At 28.9% G+C, this 22,950-nt stretch overlaps 3 protein-coding genes across 7 annotated transcripts in view; 1 reads left to right on the top strand and 2 right to left on the bottom strand.

Annotated features, from left to right (window-relative positions):
- Positions 1-1,313, bottom strand: part of LOC142322491 (general transcription and DNA repair factor IIH helicase/translocase subunit XPB-like) — a 46,016-nt gene extending 44,703 nt beyond the window's left edge. The window contains exons 1-2 of the mRNA XM_075361629.1: positions 1,056-1,313; positions 681-755 (exon numbers count right to left, since the gene is read on the bottom strand). Of these exons, the coding sequence (XP_075217744.1) occupies positions 681-755; positions 1,056-1,089 (109 nt within the window). The 5' untranslated portion in view covers positions 1,090-1,313. The remainder of the gene's footprint in view (positions 1-680; positions 756-1,055) is intronic.
- A 204-nt stretch (positions 1,314-1,517) lies between these two features.
- Positions 1,518-6,249, top strand: LOC142322493 (uncharacterized). Its single transcript, XM_075361636.1, has 2 exons — positions 1,518-2,814; positions 5,862-6,249. The coding sequence occupies exons 1-2, from the start codon at positions 1,848-1,850 to the stop codon at positions 6,050-6,052; spliced, it is 1,158 nt and encodes a 385-aa protein (XP_075217751.1). The 5' UTR covers positions 1,518-1,847; the 3' UTR covers positions 6,053-6,249.
- A 537-nt stretch (positions 6,250-6,786) lies between these two features.
- LOC142322492 (polynucleotide 5'-hydroxyl-kinase NOL9-like) overlaps positions 6,787-22,950 on the bottom strand; it is a 69,459-nt gene continuing 53,295 nt past the window's right edge. For 3 of the 5 annotated variants that reach the window (XM_075361631.1, XM_075361633.1, XM_075361632.1), the window contains 3 exons: positions 17,844-17,945; positions 11,919-12,061; positions 6,787-7,163 (listed from right to left, as the gene is read on the bottom strand). In XM_075361631.1, the coding sequence (XP_075217746.1) occupies positions 6,931-7,163; positions 11,919-12,061; positions 17,844-17,945 (478 nt within the window). In that variant the 3' untranslated portion in view covers positions 6,787-6,930. The remainder of the gene's footprint in view (positions 7,164-11,918; positions 12,062-17,843; positions 17,946-22,950) is intronic. The other 2 variants (XM_075361634.1, XM_075361635.1) reach the window with 2 other exon arrangements.

Here is a 22,950-nt window from a genome sequence, read left to right as displayed (position 1 = left end):
TATCTTGGTTAAATTTAATTCTGATGATACATAAAAACAATAAAGTATAGGTATGTGTGTATAGTTTTGGATAAAGACGATTACAGTGAAATAAAAGAATTTTCACCTGAAATGTCAGCGATGACCTCATTATTTTTAATGGAAAATATATATCAACAATTTTCTTTGAAAACAAAATTAATTATTCCCAGGCCAAAATGATTCTGAAAAACAGAGTGATAATGTATAAATTTTCATTATCACTTTATGTATTTCAAAAACTGCAAGAGTTCAAAATAATTTCACACAGGCAATAGTCTTATTTCTTTGAAGAATGACCCCTTCATATAAGGGCAAAATGAGGTTTCCACCTAGATGAGCATTATTCTTGTAAATATGATGTGAGCTTTTGGTGAAGAATTATTTAGTTAAATAACTCATAATTATTTAGTTAGAAGACTCGGTTCATTTTCCTGTAACGAACTGTTAATTTCCATTTTAATGCCACTAGTTTTGATGTTTATTATTAATTTATTAAGTATAAATATAATGTACTTAAATTACATTTTCATTTAAAGGAAAAAAATATTTTAGTTAAAAAAGTTTACACATACAATAAGTTTTTTTGGAAAACTGTATTCAATTTTGTAGTTTTCTCATTTTCTTAAATTCCATATTAATATATAAAGATAACAAATTACCTTCATCGTTTCCTTCAACTGGATCATCAGCATATTCATCTTCATCATCTTTCTTCTTTTTCTTGGATCTTTTATCTGTAAAATAAAATCAGATAAAAAATAAAAACAGTAAAGTAGAATTATAAAAGTATTATCATCAATCATATGATCAACAGAATTCCACAAGTAATTATTGATTCAAGAATTTTGTTACACTAACTAAATAATTTTTCGTAATAGGAAAAGTTTTTAAACATACAAGATATTTTCTACTGAAAGGAAAATTATGTGCAAAGCTTGAAATTTCACAAAGTAAATTCTCCACCTTCAATTTCTGCAAATTCAAAATTATATATCTAACAAAGTTCTAGGTTATCAAAAAACACAAATACTAACCGAAATCTTTTTTAGTACGCTTTGGGCCTCCCATCGCGATTTAAACAAAAGAAAGCTAAATTGCACAATCTTACTTCGCAACCGTAACCCAACTATGAACACATTTTAACATATTAAGATATTATTTACGTTGGCTGCCTATACATATATAATATAGCTTTTACAATTACTATCACATCTGCAGTTTACAAGAATTAGCTTTCGTTTTGTAAGACTGCAAATCACGACTACGATACAACTTTAAACTTCAACACTATCGATAGCTCTTCGAACTAAATCATTACTATCGAACTTCCAATTATTATTTTGTAAATGAAAAAATTTACTTACTAAAAAAAAATTAATACTTTAAAATAAAATTCTACATTCCTCCACATCCGAAAAGATGAATAAAGTTTAAAAATAGAAGAAAAACTAAGACATTCTAGTAAATTAATATTAGTCAATATTTGGCATGAAAAAAGCAGTTCATAATTCGATATCTATTGCACATCACAGAATTGGAACTAACCTCAAATAATTTTCCAGAGTAACGTTGAAATTTTCAAAACGTTAGCAGGTTGTGCGGTGTTTGCTCATTCTTATTGTAATTAGATTTGCTTATTTTTTCAAAAATACTTTCTTCTTGCAGAGGGTCAGTCAGCAGATTAATTTAAGTTTAAAACACGAAACTAGCGACCTTAAGTTATTCTGATAGATCATGTATTTTAAAAATGTATAAAAGTCAAATAAAGCTGTACTTAAATGCGGTACCCGAAACTATTTTGTACCATTATTGACTGACTTATTGTTATGGCATTGACTCATAATACTTTATGTAGTAGATTATGTAAATTTAACCATTTACGATTACTTTTTAATTTAGTTCATAGACATACTAGTAAAAGTAGTTCAAGAAACGTTCTAAACAACGATGTTTTGGATATTTATACGGAAAATTTAGTTCAAGAAAATTGCAATAAATTTAATGAATTTATTTTCAAAGTATCATTAAACAAAACAAATTTAATCAATATTTTTACCAACCCTTGTCAAATATTGGAATTGCCTGATCATTGTACAAAAGAAGAACTTGTTAACAAAATAATAGATTCTTTAAGGGTTCACAATGTAAATAATACTGTTACTTGTATTAAACTATGTAAAGAAAGATCATACTGTTTACCATATGGATTTATGTTATACTTAACAAAATTATTTGCAAAATTAGGAGAAAAAGAAGGTTTGGAATTAATGCAGTCATACCATAAGTGTTTGTATGCAAATGAGTTTAAGAAGTACTGTGGTTTTAAACACTACACAGCTCAAATGTTATGGTATTCAGGAAATTTTTCTGAATCTCTTGATATTTTAGAACAGTTATATCAGAACTGCTCAGTTAGTTTAAAGTATGAACTAAATTACATAATATATGATATCATCTCTGATGTAATAATGAAGCATGGGGAAGCTTTATTGGTTGTAATGACAAATTTTATTAAACAATTAGCTGATAAATATGATAATTATTATCCCATGGCTATTTTATGGAGATCATTACAAGAAAGTGAATGGTTTGCAGATCAGGAATTAGCAAAAAAAATATTGAATGATAATGAGGAACTTATTATTGTAATAAAGCCATTGGTACCTGTTTGGTGTGTTTCTTACATGCAGTGCCATAAAATTGATGTTGTCCATAGACTGTGTGAAGTGTTGCTGAAACTTAATGCCATCGATCAATATTCATCTGTTCTTCATAGTCTTTTTGACTATTATTGTAAGTATACAGAATAACTTCACTAGTATATTTATATTGTCTGCCACTGCAGCTTTTATTAAAATAAATTGTAATGATAATTTTGCTCAGGCATCTCTCACTTCAACCAAGAAATTTAGTAATCTTTCATTTAATTCTAATTTCTAAATAATGTAGGTTACCCAAACTGGTAATCAAGGAAAAGTATATTTTCATTTGATTAGCCTACTTCATTTGTCATGAAATCTGACTTTCTTGTAACATTTCATTTTAAAATATGTTTTTTCTATGTAAAATTATGTATAAAATATGAGGAAGAGTCTAGTCCTTGATAAGCAGTGCAAGTGTATCAGTGCTTCATTAGTGGATTGATAGAAATAAAATCGTTTGAATGGAAGCTTAGCCATTTAAGCACTATCTGCTTTTCTTCTTATTAGACCTGAAAGATTAGGCTCTAAGAAGAGTTCTTCTATGTAAAAGATACACTCTTGGGAAAAAAACAGTAGTAATGGAAAGCTGTATTGCAACAATACAACCTTCTCAGAAGTACATGTTATTTGGGCTTGATTGCAGAATTCAAGTGATTTCTGAGATGTAAATTGAACTGGTGGAATTGTTTTCCTGGGTATACAGTACACCAAAATTATCTTTAGCTCATCAAAAAACAAAATCAGTATGATGATAAATTTTCTGCTGATTGTTAGGTAGGGTTTTGGTTATTTTCAATTTTGATGAGGACATAAGGCAAATAAAATAACTTACTTTCTTGGTTTCCAATTTTTGTTAGTGGATCTTGGTCTCACTTCCAGAAAGTTGTATCTAGGAATACACAATCTACACACATTTGGTACGGCATTCTTGTTACAGGCTCTTTATTGAACTGCTGATCATGAACAGTATGGTATAATTATTATATTTATGTATGACTTATAACCAGATTTCATTCACTGTTATGCACAGATTTTACTCTGCTATGGTTCAATTACTGTAATGGTCTTTGGTGTCATTATTATTGGTATGTGACCTGGTTAGTCTTTTAAAAAATTTTCACTGTTCAGGAACTTCCCAGTCACTCATATATTTGCTGTATATATGCTCACATATATAGAACATTTTTGAATACAAATTTTCTTATATTAGGCAGAAATTCATGTTGAGGTTATCTATGACATTGAATGTGTTATAATATTTCAAACGCATATTAAAATTGTATTTAATTTAAAAAAATATATAATATATACATCTTTACTGTGTCAAAGTAATCCTTCTCCAGCTTAATAATAGTTTAAGCGGCTATAGAATTAGGATAACTAGTGATTCACCTTGTACTTATTACACAATTACAGTAGTAGTATTAAAAGTAGAGTGATCTGAACGGATGAAGAAATACTGGGCAGCTCGGAAGAGTAAAATAACACGCTTTTCTCAGAAAAGATTAACTAAAATTGACTTAAGTGGTCCCATGTTGCACGTAAAAGCATAATAATAATATAAATATATATCACACTAGTTATCCTAATTATATAGCCACTTAAACTATTATTAAGCTGGGGAAGGATTACTTTGACATATTAAAGATGTATATAATATTTTTTTTTTTTAATTTAAACAATTTTAATATGCGTTTGAAATATTATAACACATTTAATATCATAGGTAATCTCAACATGAATTTCTGCCTAATATAAGAAAATTTATATTCAAAAATGTTCTACAGATTTCCTAGGTTACTTTTCTATATTATATATATATATATAAATTACAAAACAGAATACAAAACAAATTACAAAATACAACATATAAACCACCAAAACAGTAATTAAATAAGTAACTTAGCATTATTATTAATTTCCAATAACAATTTTCGCAGTACCCCTTCCTTATCTTCAGTTTATTAAATAATATACACATCTATTACAATAAAAATATTCTTTTAATTTTCTGAAATTTTATTTGAAATTATGTTTTATATTTTGAATAATATAATAAGTGTATATGTAAATTTTGATGTCCCATTATATATGTTATAATATTAAATTTGATTAACAAAGTTTCAATATTTTTAATTATTTGAGTATTCAAAAAGAAAATATATATTCTTAGTTTTAAAAATTAAGTTTAACTCATTTATTTACTCATCTATTTTTTTTAAATAACACATTGGTCAGTATGTGATGAATTATTTGAATTTTTAAAAAAATTATTTATATTATATATATATATATATATATATAATACTAGATAAAAAAAATAGTGTGGGATATACAGTCTATAACATGTATTTTTTTTTATTGATGTTTGTTGATTACCCTTGAAATTTTGTTTTTAGTTTAGATATTTCTGCTGTAGTAATAATTATTTGATTTCATTAAGCATTTATTTTTTATCTGTAGAAAAATATTGATAGAATAAAAATAAAGAGCAGTTTCTCACTGTAAATTTTGTGAGTTTTATTAAATTTTTTTTCTATCAAGATAATGTAATGCATTATCTCTCACCAGGAGTACATTGTTTTTACATATGTAGAGCACATTTAAGAACCTACAGTTCTGAGTTATTTCTCTCAATAATAATGTTCACTTTATAGTCAAACTGGCTCAGTAAAGAAGATGGTGAGAAAACCACTTCGATTTTCACTTTCCTTATTAAGCTTGGCATGGGGTTCTTGTTAATTTGGTCATGGTTATGTCAGTTTCAAGAGGGAATTAAATCTCATTAGGTCACCTACAATCTTTTTAACTAGTAATTAACCTTCTTCCTAACAATGTTTTTTTTTAAAACTAGTAAAAAGTGTACAGGTGCGTGAAAAATAAAATAAAATTTCTCCTTGATAACATTATTAATTATTACTGTTTTATTACACATTTAAACACATATAGTATTTAAAATTTTTTTTAAGTTGACACTAGTTATGAATACACTATTGTAAAGTAGCTCTGAGTTAGAAAAGACTCATTTGACTTAAAAATTAGTGACCCGATTTTTACTGCCTCTATACTTAATACAACAGCCTGTTAAGACTGACACATATTTTTTTTAATTTTAAAATACTTATACTTATTTTACAGATTCACAAAACAATTTAAAAAGATGTTCTGCTGTAGTAAAATCAGCTTTGGATCTCAATATACCACTGAAAGAATCCTATCAGAAACGCTTTTTAATATTATTAACTACTGGAAAGTTTGACAAGTCTAATCGCAAGAGCTCAACAGAAATACCCAACAGTATCAATTATCAGATAAATTTAAACTTTTAATGTTACTCGTACCTGTTTTTATGCTTAAAAAGTAGTATTTATGTAGTAAGTGGCATAACTTAAATTTTAGCAATTTAATAATTTTGTAATTGTTAAGTTTTTGTCTAATGTAAATTATTTATAAATAGCTGATACATTGTGCTGAATAACTGTGTTTTAAAAATGTTAACTGCTAATAAATCAACTATTTATTTAAATTTATTATGTTATTTATTTCATGGTATTTTTCAGGTATTTAACTACCAATTTTTTATTGTACTGAAAATTAACTAAAAGAATACTAAAACAAAAAAGATAATAATGTGTTATGTTAATTTAAGTAAATACGTATCCCTACTTTACACTTAAACACAGATTGTAAAAACAATTTTCTACTTCTTTTTAATAGATGCTATTAATCCTGGGGTTTGTTTTCTAAATTTTATTTCTTTTTTGTTTTTGTTATTTGATATAATTATACAATTATATACCGACTGTTGTGGGATTCCACAAAAGTCAACTGTTGGTATTAGTTTTTTTTTAGGTTTTTCTGTTCTAAGTAGTTCTAAGTTATTGACATTACTATACAATTTCAGAGTTGTTTGATATTGTAACTATATAAAGGCATTTATAATAACAAACAAACTAATAATCACACAGCTCTCACTATCATCAGTAAATTGCATAACAATTTAGCCACACTTAAAACTTAATAAAAAAATTAATTAATTATAAAAAAAAAAAACATAAAAAAATGTATTAAAAAAATTTTATTTACTCAATATCAAGGCTTAATTATAAGTTTTTTAACTACACCACTCAGTACATTATTACTAATGGATGTATAAGGTACATATCCTATGTCTGGAGGATTACAGAAAAATTTATTAAAATAGTCTTTATACGGTATCTAGGTTTTTATAAGTTTTCTTGACTACACCGCTCAGCACATTATTACTAACGGATGTATAAGGTACATGTCCTGTTACACTTTCTGGAGGATTACAAAAAATTGTATTTGGTAAATAGACACATCCTTTAATTATACTATTGACTTGACTTAACATATCTTCATTAAGAGGTGTTAATAAAAACAGTTCTTCAGTCTCTTTCTTCACACCTCTTACAATACCTATTAAAAAAAAAGAAGACAATAAAGAATACAATAGCACTGATAATTGAAAGAATATATAATAATAATAATTGTCTCGAAATACAATCTTATGATCTACAGTAGAACTGTTACACAAATTACTTTGTAATGAGTTCTATATCTTACCATCAAGAAGATGGCAAGAAAACTACAATCATCTTATAATTTTAAACAATTCTAACAAGTCATCATTAAAAAGATATTTTTAGAAAATTTCTTTTTTTAATGACAAATCAAAGTGACGTTATTAAATAGTTTCTAAAAAAAAAAAAATACTTTTAATGCTTTTACAGCCAGGTGAGAATAATGATGGCAGTCAATAAAGGCCATATCATTACTCTCACCTGACATCAGTTGATGTTAATGCTAGAAATCATCTTGAATTAAAATATCATTTTTATGTGTTCACATAAAAAAGTAGTTGCAATACCATAAATAAGTATAAAGACATGCATATTTAAGATGCTGAATTTAATAAATTCAGTTCAGCTGATCTTAAAAAATTAATATACATAAGTTAAAATTTTAAAGGAAATGGTAATACAGTCATTATTAAAAGCTTTTTCAATTCTAAAACATGATTCGGTATGAATATTAAAATAAAATTTAAATGTTTAATTTACAGCTGTTACTTTTTCAATTTAATATAAAACATCATAATATATAACTGTAGAAATAATATCCTAGGAATTAGTATACAATAAAATAAAAAATTCAAGTCTAAACTGAATTTGTATCTCAACTGTTCAAGTATAAACAACTAGCACAAGTTATACATAATACAGTGATAAGCATTAATACAATCTGTTTTTTCATCATCTCATACTTTTGTTTAAATTTATAAATTTAATATTTTGCAAGTATATCGACTTTTTTGTTGACACAAATTTCAAAAATTACTATACAATCAGTAATACTATGCTTACATTACAACAAATGGCTAGCCACATCACACACCTCTCTTTCTGTTTCTATAAGATTGTAATGTTCCGTAAACCTTTTTTTTTAAAGATCTGTTAGTTTTACAAATATAAATTTTATTACATTCATTACATCTAATTTTATATATTCCCTTTAAGTCCTCTACATCATTTTTATTATTGTTATTCCTTAAATATTTTATATGGTTATTTGGTTTATACGCATTTTTACATTTATAATCATTATTTTTACATTAGTAATTTTTTTTTATTTGTATAAATGTATTCTAGGAAAAACTATTACTTATCTCGTTATTTTCTTGTTGTAATTTTGTAAAAATATCATGGTACTTTAAACTGTTTTTTATACACTTTTCTATAATTTTATCATCAAAACCATTAAACTATTTGTTTTACTTCATCTATTTCTTTTTTGAGTTAATTTTCATATTTTTTTTGTATAATGTACAGCTTAAAAAATCGTTTTTTTTATATTTATTAATTTTTTCTGATCATTCATTGCGAGTTTTCTATAAATTAATATTTCTATAAAATTGTTTACATTTATTTCAATTTTGATATCTAAAAAATGTATTTTTCTGTTTTGCATGTAAATTATAAATTTTCATTATAATTATATAGACTATTTAAAATTATCAAATGTTCATTATTTATAAGTTGGATTATACAGGCTGTATCAAAAAGTTCTCCTGGGACTTTCATAACCATTTCTTCTCATGAAAATAATGAAAAAAGTTCATATAAACATATGTCCTAAAATGTTTTGTTTGCAAGTTACAGCTAGTGAAAGATTTCACTCAGATTTCAGCTACCCCAGTGAAATGGAGGTCAAGGTCGTACTAAGATTTTTAGGACATTAAAACACATAATTAGTGATTCTTATGGTTTTTGACCTAAAACATCGAATAAAATAGGTCCCAAAATTGTACCCACAGTAACATCCTTTGCAGTAACCTGGTACTATGCAAAAAGAGAAACACCTGTTCCAAAACCCTGCTGCTATCATTGCACAAGATATCACGGAAGATATCACCTAAACTGACGACGCAACGCCGCATAACATAGGCAATCCACGGAGAATGTGGTGCACAGTCATGCGGCAGTTGCATCGTGTGCACAGGGAAATTATGATTTAAGTGAGTAACAGCACAAAAGTGGGGAGTTGTGTCATCATGTTGGAAGTATACTTTGCATCTCAACACTAGAGGAACATCTTTCAACCAGCTGTGGCAATTATTCTTGAAGGAAAGGCAAGTAGAACCTAAGCATTTATGTGGCCAGGTAATATAAACGGTCCAAACAGCTGATTGTGAAGAAGGCCTTCTTCACAAGAATGTGTGGTGCACACATTGACACTAAATTGGTGTTGTAAATTACCTTCTACCATTTCATGAGGATTAACTCCTGCCCATGTATGCTCATTGCATAAGTTGTTGACACCATCTTTAGTGAAATTTGTCTCGGTAAACAAAATATATTTGTAGAGTTGTCAATCTGTATTTCACCAGTTAAAGTACTCCAAGCGAAGCGGATCATCTTCTGGGTGTAGATGTTGAACTTATGTTAAGGAAAAAACTTGTTCAAGTGTCCTCCAAACCATTGAATGCAGAACTCCAATTTGCTTAGAGACAATGTGTACTGACACCTGGACTGCGCTGAACTGCATCAATAATAATTTCACCAATACAGCATTGTGTTAAGACAGATCGTTTGTAGCTGATAGGAGTACTCAGTAGTGAATCTGTTTTGGGAAGATGCAAAAGTCACACAATTGTTTTGGGATCTGGATTTGCCAAATATAATTGGAAATTATATTTCCAATATAATTTTGTGTTTGTTAGTCATAAAAAACTACTGCAGATACAGTTCTGGGACCTATTTTATTCTATTTCTCAGGTCAAAAACCATAAGAAATCACTAGTTCTGTCCCTTAATGTTCTAAGAATTTCAATAAGACCTCATTTCACCAATATGCATGTAGGGTGATATTTAAGAATGGTACAAGCTATATACTGCATTTCTGAGAGGTATTTGTTAACAGAAAGAAATGGGGGAGTTCTAAATAGGTTAAAAAAATTTGCATTATAGTGGGTTTTTAATTTTTGTCTACCATCTTGGATCCACTGCATTGAATCAAACTTAATTTTTTTTTAAATAGGAAAGTGGACTATGACACGATTTTGATTTAAAATTTTACAAAAAAAAAGGAAAGAGAAGCCAATGGTGAAGCCAGTTTTTCTGCTGATACCTTTGTTAAAGTAATAAGCATTCAAAGCTGCAATGATGAAAAAATTGTTAATAATAAAACAAGATAAAACGTGCAGCATGAACAATTTTATTGCATTTTACATTCATAATGCAATCAATAATGAACTTTAAACCAGTGCTATAACATTGATAATAATATGCAATAACTAATTATTAACAACGCAACATAAATTAAATGGCTATATAAACTGACATTATTTTCTAATTAAAAATTAACTTCCAGTGTTAATATCAGATGATATTTGTTACTTATTGTAAATAAACAAACCAGCTGCAAATACTCGCTTAAAAAAATGTATTACAAATTTAGTTGGGTAAATCAGCTTTTTTTTTTGAAGAGATGAAAAACAATTTTAAAAAAATCATTACCTATAAAAAAATATAAAATTTAAATACACCCGATTATCCATCTCGGATAACAGCAATATTAAAATAAATAACAAAAAAAAAAACACGGCAAAAACAATATTAAATTCTACGTAATATACTGATCTGTTGGAAAATAACATCCCAGTCTAAAATTTCCTTATCATTGCCCAGGATTTGTCAAATGTTTCTGGGTAGTTTATATTTACAATGCAAGGACGCATTACATATGCAATCCACAAGGATGTGGTGCACAGTCAAGCAGCTGTCACATTATATGCATAATGGGCATTTTCTCCTGAAATCAAAAACTCATGAGTAACTTACATATGTCCTAACTGCAATCGGCAGAGGAGCAGTTCCTCACGGCAAACTTTTCTGCATGAGGAGTCACATGGCAGCATATATCTTTTATATGTCAAAGTTTGTTATCAATAAATAAAGAACATGAAACAGGTAGCTGCACGCATTTAGTAATATTGTTGATGACTGTAGTAAACAAGGCAGCACTTAATATACTTCCTTGAGGCACTTCATTCTCCAAGGCGACGCTATCCAACCAAGATTCATAAACACCGAGAGTTCAGTCATTTAAGAAACCCCTAAAAGCAAGCATATTGCCCTTAACTCCAAATTCTTTAAGGGTGTTAGAATACCACATCACCAGGTCGTGTCGTATGCCTTCCTGATATCAAAGATGATAGCGACGAGGCGCTGGTGGAGTAGAAAACCAATTTGAATAGCTGCTTCCAGTGACTCTAAATGGTCAATAGAAAATCTTCCTTGGCAGAAACCACACTGTTCTGAAGATAAAAGGCCATGGCTCTCTAAATACCATGTAAGCCTGCAATTCACCATTCTCTCCATCACTTGGCATAAAACACTTGTCGAGGAAATAAGGAGATAGCTTGAGGGGTATGCTTTGTATTTACCAGGTTTAAGTACTGATATAACAATGGCTTTTAAACAGACTGAAGGGAAGACTTGCGTGGAGAATAAACCATTATAAATATCCAATAGGTATTGTAGTGCCGAGTAAGAAAGGTGTGACAGCAGCATACTGAGACAAATGTTGTCAGGTCCAGGGGAGATGTATAATTTGTAAATATTTTTAAAAATGTAACAGAATTTTTAACAAGTTAATAAAAAGGAATCATACCAAAACCAAGACACAAATTTCTTCGATCATCTTCACTAGCTTTATGGCAAAGAGCAACCAGATTTCCATTCATTACATCCAAAATATCTTCTTTTGTCAAATTCTCATTCAAAACTCCAATATGAAGATTAGCAATACTAACCCTGCACAAAAATAAACAATATTAATAAATAAAATATACTGCAAGACATACTCTACAATTATGCTATAGACAGGTAAATATTAAATTTGTAAATGAATTATCCAAATACAATCTAAAATTCTAAATCAGCAGTATTACTTATAGATGTTATAAGTATAAAGATCTTATAATTTAAAAATTTACATATTTTAAACAGATTATAGTCAAGGTAACAAAAATTTTTTTTATGAAAGGTATCAAGATATGACTACACAGGTTGAATTCTTTATAACAAAATCACCAGGACCGCTATGATCCTTTCGTTATACATTTAATTATGTAGTAGCAAATCTTAAAAAATAACCAAGCAAAATGAAATTTTTGATTTATTTAAATGATACCAGTACAACATTAAGGAAAACTCATTACAGACAAAACAGAAATTAGTGAATCATTGTCCCCTGTTAAAAAAATCTGTAATCTTTTATTGCAATGCCTTTTAAGTTTCATCATTTAAAATGAAAATTTGAATGAAATTAACATTTTGAAAAATATTTTCAGAACATCTGGTAACAAAGTGAGAATATTTATTTACGTGTGTTTACGTCAATCGGAGACAATTTTATTTATCGTCTTCATTTTCACTGCTTTCTGAATCACAAGCTACTAAAACTGAAACAGATGTAGCAGAAATAGGCTTTATGTTCTCTACAACTTCTTTGTCACTTATTTCATTTGCAACATAATTTCATTTCATCCATGCCAAAATAGTCCTGGAATGTCACTGATTTTTGAATAAGAGCTAAAGAATTCACTGCTGAATCCTGTAAGACCCTCCCTTTCAGGACTATCATCTTCAACGTAAGGTTCATCAAGGTTGCTATTTGTGCAGTCAAATATTTTTGATTTTCCCCAACATTTTTTACGGTCAATTCTTTTACCAGCGACCACGAATCTGAAATCATTTTGCAAGCGTGTTTGACATTTATTTTTTCATTTGAATTTGAATCTATATAGAGTAGTATTTTCTTTCGATCTGTACTGTACTTTTAAATACCCAGATCAAGTGGTTGTAAAACAACAGTGCAGTTTGCAGGAGAAAATTCAACATGAACATTTTCTAATCTGGTTGTAACATTATAAGCAGAGCAAATATTTACAAAAAGGAGGATTTTTCTTTTTTCCTGTTTCATCTTAATGTCCAGCTCTACTAGCCGATCGTTAAAATTGGACTGGGTTATCCATGCACATTTATTGGCGCAATAATTGCACGGTAGTGACTGGATGTTTTTAAAACAGCAGGGTTTCAAAGATTTACAGATTACTAACAGTATCAATTTCTCATTGCCGGTAGCATTGCAGCAGAAAAATGCTGTGATACGTCCCTCCCTTACATTTTTCTCCTTCGACCATTAGTGCACAACATGAAAGCAATTGAAAAAATATACCTGCTTCATTCACATTACAAATATTCTTCAGATTGTATAACTTTATGATTTCTTTTATTTCTCCACTTCTCATTCGTTTACATTGGACATAGGAACAGCCACTTCCTCACCACAACCATTTTTCAAGCAATCCCCCCCACCCCCCATATCTATCTCAAAATTAATTCACCCATCTCACAATGGCCTGAAATTCATCATAACCTATCAGTTTTGCAAAACCTAAAGCTTTTTCACAACTATATTTCCATTTACGGTCACGTTTTGGGACCTAAGCTCAACAAACCACATGTCCAAATCAACAGCTTTCTCCAAATCATCATGTAAAGCTGTACGCATTTTTTTCTTTCACAAGCTAAGGCTATGTTAGATGATTCATCTTGTATTTTTTTGCAGCCTTTAATATTGCTGATAAAGTTGATGGAGCTATTCTGAAATCTTTTGCTACTTCAATTTTTTTCCTACCCGAATCAACATTCTTACGCATTTCTAATTTTTCTTTGACAATAAACTGATGTCTTTTATCTGATTTTTTCTCCATCTTAATTTAAACTGAATTCAAATTACAATTCAAGTAAATTTTCAATTTACTTAATTTTCGATAAAAGCAGTTAGTTATACAGTTTCGAAAACCACAATGCAGATACCCAAAACAATACTGTACATTAAAACACAACAAACAATAGCCAAACGAAATAACTCAAAGCTGTGCACCAGCGTGATGAAAGACATCAATCAACTAACCGAACTGTACATTAATTTCACAGTTCTAAACTTGTCATAGGGCCGGGAGATAAACCAATGGCACCGTCTGCTTCTGGTGACTCATTCATATTATAGTATTCCATAATTCCACAGAAAGGTAGTTATTAAAAAAATAGCACTTCTTAACAATGCATATCAGTTAGTCTAGTTTCTTGAATAATGTTGTTTCTACTAAAAAGAAAGTAGTCTGTAGCAGTTAAATTTTAAGACCTAGGTAACCATTTTGTCACGAAACGAGAAATGAAGTTTCGAGAAAGCATATCAGAATATTTATGTTTCTCAAGAAGTATTGCTGTAGAACCAAATTTCACTGTGAATCTCATTTGGCATCTCTATCATGATAAGCATTTATTGGCTCACTCTTAAAGTAATAGTTATGGGGTTTGGTCACCTTTTTTGAAAAAGTACAGACTAAAAATCCCAAATGAAGATATCATATATCACACCAATAGTAACTTTGGTATTATGTAGCAGTTGTCTTAGATTTGCATCATTTTAATAATGAAAATTTTATTATTAATACCACTTTGAACATGATTGTCTTTAAAAAACGTCAGCATTCATATCAGAATTTCATTAAACCAAGCACAGAATTGTAATTGCGCTTCTTTATCAGTATCAAAAGGTTTATGATAAAATTAAATGTTAATTTCAAGATTGAAATTGGAGGTCACAGTGTAAAATATACCAAACCCTTCTGAGTGATATGTTTAAAGAAGGTGAGAATGATGCTTACAAGACAAGCTGGATTTTGAAAAACACTGCCTTAACTTCTTTAAATTACCTGGGATATGTACATAATCTTTGTAAACCGCCAATAAATTTATCACAAACATTACCTGTGTTCAGAGAACCAATGTGTTAAAAGAAAAAAAGAATTTCTTCAAATTCAAGTGAATTTAATCTTTGTATGTAAATTAAATGAATGTTATTACCAGGAATTAATTTTTTAGTCGAATGCTAACAATCATATTGTTCATACAAAAATTCATTTTAAAAAATTGTTTTTTTTTATAAGAACCCACTGAACAACACCAACTGAAGTTTGACTTAACAATTTCTCACGTCAACATAAAATCCAAACAGATTTTCATTTGTTTTATTCAAAAATTCCAATTGTTCTTAAATTTTACACTAAGATACCGCTGGAAAGAAAATTAAATATCATTCACAAAATAGATATTGTTGAACAAATTTACAAAATATCAAGTTTTGTCTACAAACATAAGTTGGAAAATGTTTTAAATTGTTAGTAGAAAGAAAATGAACATTTTCCTGGAAAATATTAAAACTGGTAAAAATTTTTTTCTTATCTCATCTGAAAAGATGAGATAACCAGATTTAAGTTTACAGAAAAAATCTAATTTTACATATAAATAAATGAAGTCTTATTACAGTTAACCACAATGATCATAATCAAAAGATCAAATACAGAAGATCAAGTACAGAAAATGTCTAAACTGAAATAACAACTACTTTAAAATTAAGACATTAAAAATTTTATTTTATTTAAAGGAAAAAATTATGTTGTATATAAAATTTACATAATTTTAAATCTTATTTTTATAAATTTTAAGTGGGAGTCAACACTTCTTTTAGCATTTTAATATTTTCCATTTAAAACGTGCAAGGAGAAACAGCGATAAACAAATACCTAATTTTTATGTTTGTTCTGATTTTGGCTAACCCTCAACAACATTTCTCCATATAGATCTAAATATATAAACTGTATTATAAATCAACACAATTCTTATTTAAATCTCAACTTTTAGAAGTCAATGACAAACTAAAAACAATACCAACAATTTACCTTTAACTTGGCACTAAATTCAAAAAGTAAAATTTTTAAAAGAAATGAAAAATTCTTTAAAGATATTAGGTTTTGTTTCAATTTTCTTAAAGCCAAAATTATTTTATGTGAAATCTTGGATAGGCCTGCAGAAAAGCTGCTCATTTGAAAAAATTTCGCTCTAAATTAAAAAGAAGATAAATAAAAACCTATATCTTGATAAAAATTAAAAAAATACCTTGAGTATAGTGTAAGAAAAGGAAGGAACAGAAATTTTGAAATTTCTGCTCATGTGGTGCAGAGTAGTACTCAAATGTACATTAAAAATAAACAAATAAAATGCTCACAAGAAATTTAAACACGACAAATGTGCAACTTGATAAAAATAAAAAAGGAACATAGAGAAAAACTTCAGATGGATGCTACAATCTGTGAACTAAGCTTATTTCAAAGGAAGAGTAATTTTTTATATTAGTTTCTAATAGAAACATTTTATTGAATTTTTATCAGAAAATACTACAAATATCAGAATGGTGATAGGCTTTATATCATTGTACTACAATAATCTAATATTAAGCAATGATGACAAATAAATGGAAAATATCTTTAATTCATCTACATACACATGGAGCTGACAGTTTGTTAGAATGCTAACACAGTATTACTGATTGCAAAAATAATTTAGAGAGGTTTGGAAGTTTGTATATTCATTTTTTTTTATAAAAAGAAAAGGGAATATACTCGAGAAATATTATATTTCTGAATATAATCAAAGGATATAAAATGATGGAACAGCCGACCAACATTTTCAAAAATTATACTAAGATGTGTTACTCCTTGTATTCAGGCTGCTATCATACCGGTTATGGTTTTGGATTGTCATGCTAACCACAATATGACTATACCATGGTTGTAAATCTGCTTCAGATTCAATAGAATTAATTTTTTAGAGGAAATACCCCACTGGATTTAGGTATTTTAACTTACTTGGAAGATTTTTAAGTGAATCTCACTATATACATGGGCTATTTAGATATTTTCATTTTTTGTTGTTGCTTAGTATTGGATCATGACAGCGTAGTGATAGGTAGCCTGATATTCAATGTACTTCACACGAAAATTCAAGTCATTAATTGGAAAACTTCAAACAAAAAAATAATACACATTCTCATATTTCAGAAAGCATCATCTAAGTAATATTCATCTTTACATTATCTATTCTTTTTCTTACTATATCAAAACTCAATATAAAAAATAATAGACATTCCAGGCATTCCTGAGTGTTGGCTCATGCTTGACAGCACTCTTTAAGTAGGTAAAATATACACACACTGCATAGATTGATTGCTTCCTTTTCTAATATTTATAAAAGATAATGTCCGGTAATTTATATTTAAATGAATAAAACTAAGATATTTAAAAGATACCCAAGATAATTCTTTAAAAAATAAAAATAAATAATAATACTTTTTGCTATTCTTCTAGATATTTACTTTATGAAGTTATTGTCAAATCGCTAAGGTCATTAGCCGCCATAAAATAGTAACAGCATGCAATGAACTGCACCTAAAATCATTTTAGGTCATTATACAGAAGCCAGTTCATTAAATATAGCTTTTAATATCTTTACTTATTTCACACACATCATAAACCATGATGTACTACCTGAGAATTCAGGTATTTTACAACCATGATGTTGTAAGGATATGCAGTTTACATCTCATGCAGGATCTCCACAATTTAGTTATTGGTCTTCAAAAATGTCTTAAATAATTTAAACATTAGATGACAAAAAGTTTGCTTACCTGTAAGGTTCAACATAAAAAATATCCTTCACTTTAGAATTTAACATCTGTCCAAAATATGAAAGTATCATTATATTCCTTAAGCTGGGTGCAGAGAGACCCCTATATTAAGAAAATAATAAACAAATAGAAAATAAGATAAACTAAGCAAATTAACATTCAATGCATGAAACAATTGACCTAGACTATGAATCTCCTATCTCCTGTAATTTAGATATATTTTACTTGTTATCATGTTAGTAACAAAGAAATCTTTGGTTACTTAAATCTAAGATAAATTTACCTTTATGTTTTCAGTTAATGTTTTTTTTTTTTAAATCAGAATTATTTAATCACCGTCAACAATTTTACAAATATATCTCATTAAAAAAATAATTATGACATTTGTCTTTGATAGTTAAGGCAAATGCACTTTGCTCAGATTAACAGAAATGTTAAGTTCCTAAAATTACTGCATAATGGATTTTAAAATAAATTGTGCTGTTAGGCCAGATAAAATAATAAGCAGTTCTGCATATAAATCTTGCTCATTTTGTAAACTGAAATTGATTTGAATAATAAAGATAAGAAAAAAATTAAGTGGAATAAAAAGGGTTCTGCAGTGATAAAAATTAATCTTACTGCTATCTTTTCAACATCATAAGCACTATTTCCAAAGAAAATAGGCATCATCAACTAATGACTGTGTTGAGCAGGTGCTTGAATCATATCTTCATGCTTTTTTATATATTTAAAAATGATTTTTTATTTAAAGAATTTATTTAACACAAAATATATTCTATGCTGCCTAAACTCCACTTGGTTTGTCCAGCAGATAAAACCAGGCCTCATACTAGCCCTAAGTTTTTAACTACAAAACATTTTCAGAAATGAAAACAATTTAGTTATCTTTCCAGCTAATTCTTAAATTGATTCACACTCTAACCGTATAATACTTTTTTCTTTCGTGGGACTTAGGCAAATCAGATGGTTCAATAAATCTTCAATTAAACACCTTACCATCTTATGACTGTAACACCTTAGAACGACATTTCCTGAAATTTGCAGACATCATACTTTATAGAAATAAAGATCACCAGTCAATTTTGTTTTTTATAAGACTATGGGCTCAACTGCTATGGTCATTAACCCAACTGGAAATTTGTAGCGTATGAAAAATTCCATGGCTAATCGGATTTCAAACCCAGGATCTGCAGATTAAAGGCCGAGATGCTACCACTCCGTCACACAGAACAGCATTCTAATTCTTATAGGCCGGTCTAGTACATTTTCAGAAAGGATTAATTGGTTCAGTTCCTCTCAGAATGTTTTAAGAAGTCAGCATTGTACTGAGATGTCTATGAATGATATTATCAATCAGATGATGACTCGTTGAATGTTTAAAAAAATATAGCTGTAGTGTTCGGTTATGTCTATAGATGATTTATTATTCACAAGTCGTCAAAAGCTTGTGAATACGCTAATCATGAGCAAACACTGAATTTGTTTTTAACCTATTACCCTATACTATTTATCTAGTCATAAAAGCAACCTTTGCTATTAGGGTTTGTATAAATTATTATTAGAATAAAAAAGCCTTGTTATCTTCAAAATACCAAATAGTCATTCAGTTTACTGCAAAGATATATCCTTTCCAAATTTCTAAATGTTATTGCTTTGCAAGATATACTTACAGGATTAAAAATAAATAAATTAACTTAATGCTAAAAAGTTTCACACAGAATCATAAATTGTTTTTCTTCACTAAAATATTAAAATTATCTACGTAGCACATTCACTTTGAAAGTTTTGAAGTAATTCATATAAAAAAAATATGTGAAATATGAATTTTGTCTTATGCATACCTACAAAACCACTAAACTGTAAGATCAGCTTCACTTAAGTCAATGCAGAGTGAAACTGCTTCTAGGGCTTGAAATAAGGATAAAAAGTTCATACAAACATACGACAGAAAATGCTTTGTTACTGACTTATGGCTAGTGAAAAATTTCACCCAGATTTTAGTTCCCAGTGAAATACTGAATTTTTAAAGCGTTATATATAAAAGGACTAAATTTGATGGGGTCTTAAATTTCTTGACCTGAAAAATTTAATAAAACAGGTTCCAGGACTGTATTTTTCATAGTTTTCATGATATCCAACGCAAATCATAAAACTTTAGTACTGAAAAACGTTTCTTTTTTAAAAAAAAGTTCATGCACACAAATATTTTTCCTTATTTCAAACTCTAGAATCAGTTCTCAAATGATTTCCCTCTCCTCCTGAATCAAAATTTATAATGTATTAAAATTAAAAATATAACATGCAAAATTAAATTATATATGAAACTTCCAGAAAATTTGAGGTCAATGAGTTTTAAACTTTTAAAAGATATGTGGTATATATGAGATATACTATTACGCGAAGCATATTAAAGTGTAAATGAAATTTAAATAATGCAAAGCATTGTTTCTAAATGTTAATATTTTTGATATATCTGATGTGTACATATATATATTGGTTGGTTATATTATATATTTGGCTATATATATTATATATAGTTGTTTTTTTATTTCAAATAAGTTACTTTCTGAACAGCCCTCTCGGGTGTATATATATATATATATATATATATATATATATATATATACAAAACCAAATAAAAAAAAAGAAATTTTATTATATACATTTGAAAGGGACAATCGTAAACTACTTTTCTACATAGTTGCCATTTAAATTGAGGCACTTATCAGAACAATGCACAAGCTTTTCAATTCCTTCTCAATAGAAATCTGCCACCTTAGATTTTTGACACCCATCTTGCACAAAAATTGTGATAACCAAGCTTCCCCGATACAATTCATGCAGTAAACTTTGTGAAATTTGTAGGAAGTGAAGAGAGAGTTCTGCAATCGTAATGCGGCAATTTTCACGAATTTTATTGTTGATTTTCATCATCAGTTCATCAGTCACAAGGTTAGGCCGACCACTGCGGTCGTCATCATGAACATTGATGCGGCCATTTTTAACTGAATGCATCACTGCCTCACTCCCCCTTCACTCATTATTCCATCTCCATACACCTTGCAAAGTTGATGTATTTCAATTGGTTTGAGGTTTTTGCCAGTAAAATCCTCCTAATCACTGAACTGCGTCTGCAACTCAGAACTCGCGGGATTTTCTATTATAGCGCACATTTCAATAATTCACAACGAACAAAGTAGAAAAATCATAAACCACACAATATGACAGCTTGATGCACACTGGATGTAAAAACATTTTGACGCCAAGATGGCGGCTCTATCCCCATCTATATGCTAGGCACCAACACAAGTTACTTTCTGGACAGCCCTCGTATAAATAGTTATAGTATTTACTGCATGGATCTCATTTATACATACTTTTTATTATGTTTTTGTTGTGCTATATATGGTGTGGAACTATTTTACAAAAGCAATTAATATAATGTGTAGAAATGCAGAAAATAAATTAATTAAATTTTGAAAATGCATTACCATACACATTTACTTTTCAATGTCAGTCTTATAAGAAAAGTCCTTTATTTCGTAGTCAATTTTTTTAAAGTTTAATAATACAAAAAGGAACAATAAAAAAATATTTGTATTATTATTTTAATAAATACCTAAATTAATGACATACCGGTTGATTCAAAAACGACTTCAAATTTTAAAGGCATATAAAAATTTATTGAGATAACTTACAGATTTGGTTGAAGTCTCATTCATAAAAAAACACAAAGTTTGTCACCCAACATTCACTTTGGTTCTACATGGTTTCCATTTGTAATGCGACATACATCCCAACTGAAGTCAATTTTATTCCAGACTGTAGCCAGCAAGTCGGGCGTTACCTCTGCAGTTGCAGCATTAATTCAGTCTTAGTTCAACAAGATCAGCAACCAAAGGTGGTACATAAACCTAATCTTTAATGAAACCCCACAAAAAAACTCTAGTGAGGTCAAATCTGGGGAGCGAGGTGGCCATGCAATTGGACTTTCAGGACCAATCCACCAAACTAGGAATCGAGTACCAAGAAAATTTCAGACTTCTATACAGTAGTGAGGTGGTAATTCCATCTTGCTGATGGAATTACCATCCGTCCATCTTGGTCATCATTATCTAACTGAGGAATTAGAAAATTTTGAAGCATGTCCAGATAAACGATACAACTTACAATTGCCTCAAAAAACACTGATCTTAGTCCCATCACAAATGCACTGCAAAGTTTCATGAGGGTTTCTGCTACCCCATATTCCGTAATTATGGATGATCACCTAGCCACTGATGTGAAACATTGACTCATCACTAAAAATTACATTGTCTAAAAATGTATTGTTGTCTGCAATTCCATCCATCATTTTCAACCAAAACTGCAGCCAACCAACTTTATCATCATCTGTAATGTGTTGAACCGTGGTTAGTTTGTATGGCTTCAAGTGCAATCATTTACATAAAATGCGCCAAACAGTAGTTTGTAGAATGCCACTCACGTGATAAGTGTCGAGTTGATTTCTTCAGATTACATGCAAAGTGTTCGAGTTGTCCCACAGCAGCTTCAGGAACGCACGGGCATCCCGGTGATTTTGTATGTTTAACAGAACAACCTGTCTCAATGAAGGTTTGATGACAAGAGTAAATATTGTAAGCTTACTAAAAAGCTTGCTACCCTACTCTCTATGAAAATTACTTTGAACTGCAGTTGCTGACTGCAAATCATGAAACCAAAACACACAGTGAGAACATTCCACACCAGTAAATGTATCCATTTTTAACAATACTGGTGGCATACTTCAAAACTAATAAACTATATAAATCAAATCTTTGTGTTTTGCTACAAAATGAGACCTCAACTGAATTTGTAAGTTATCTAAATAAATTTTCATATGCTTTTAAATTTGAGAAATCCTTTTTGAATCGTCCAGTACTTTGGTCACAGGATAACTTAGTGACACTGTCTCAAGTTCAAACTAGACAAAATTAAATAGGTGCCAAAGCCAATTAAGATGTAGTATATTTTTAATATTAATAAATTAGTAAAACTTGCATGAAATTAAAGCTAACTGAAATAAATATAATATAATAAAACATATCAACAATTTACTTAAATT

This window comes from Lycorma delicatula, chromosome 3 (assembly GCF_047948215.1).
Source record: "Lycorma delicatula isolate Av1 chromosome 3, ASM4794821v1, whole genome shotgun sequence".
Lineage (NCBI taxonomy): Eukaryota > Metazoa > Arthropoda > Insecta > Hemiptera > Fulgoridae > Lycorma > Lycorma delicatula.
Note: the sequence above shows the minus strand (reverse complement) of the source record. Positions and strands in the feature narration are given on the sequence as shown.

Excerpts from the sequence above, each read along its gene's own strand:
- LOC142322493 (XM_075361636.1), top strand. The coding sequence starts at position 1,848 with ATGGCATTGACTCATAATACTTTATGTAGTAGATTATGTAAATTTAAC. Across the intron at positions 2,815-5,861 it reads TAGTCTTTTTGACTATTATT|ATTCACAAAACAATTTAAAA; the intron begins GTAAGTATACAG and ends CTTATTTTACAG.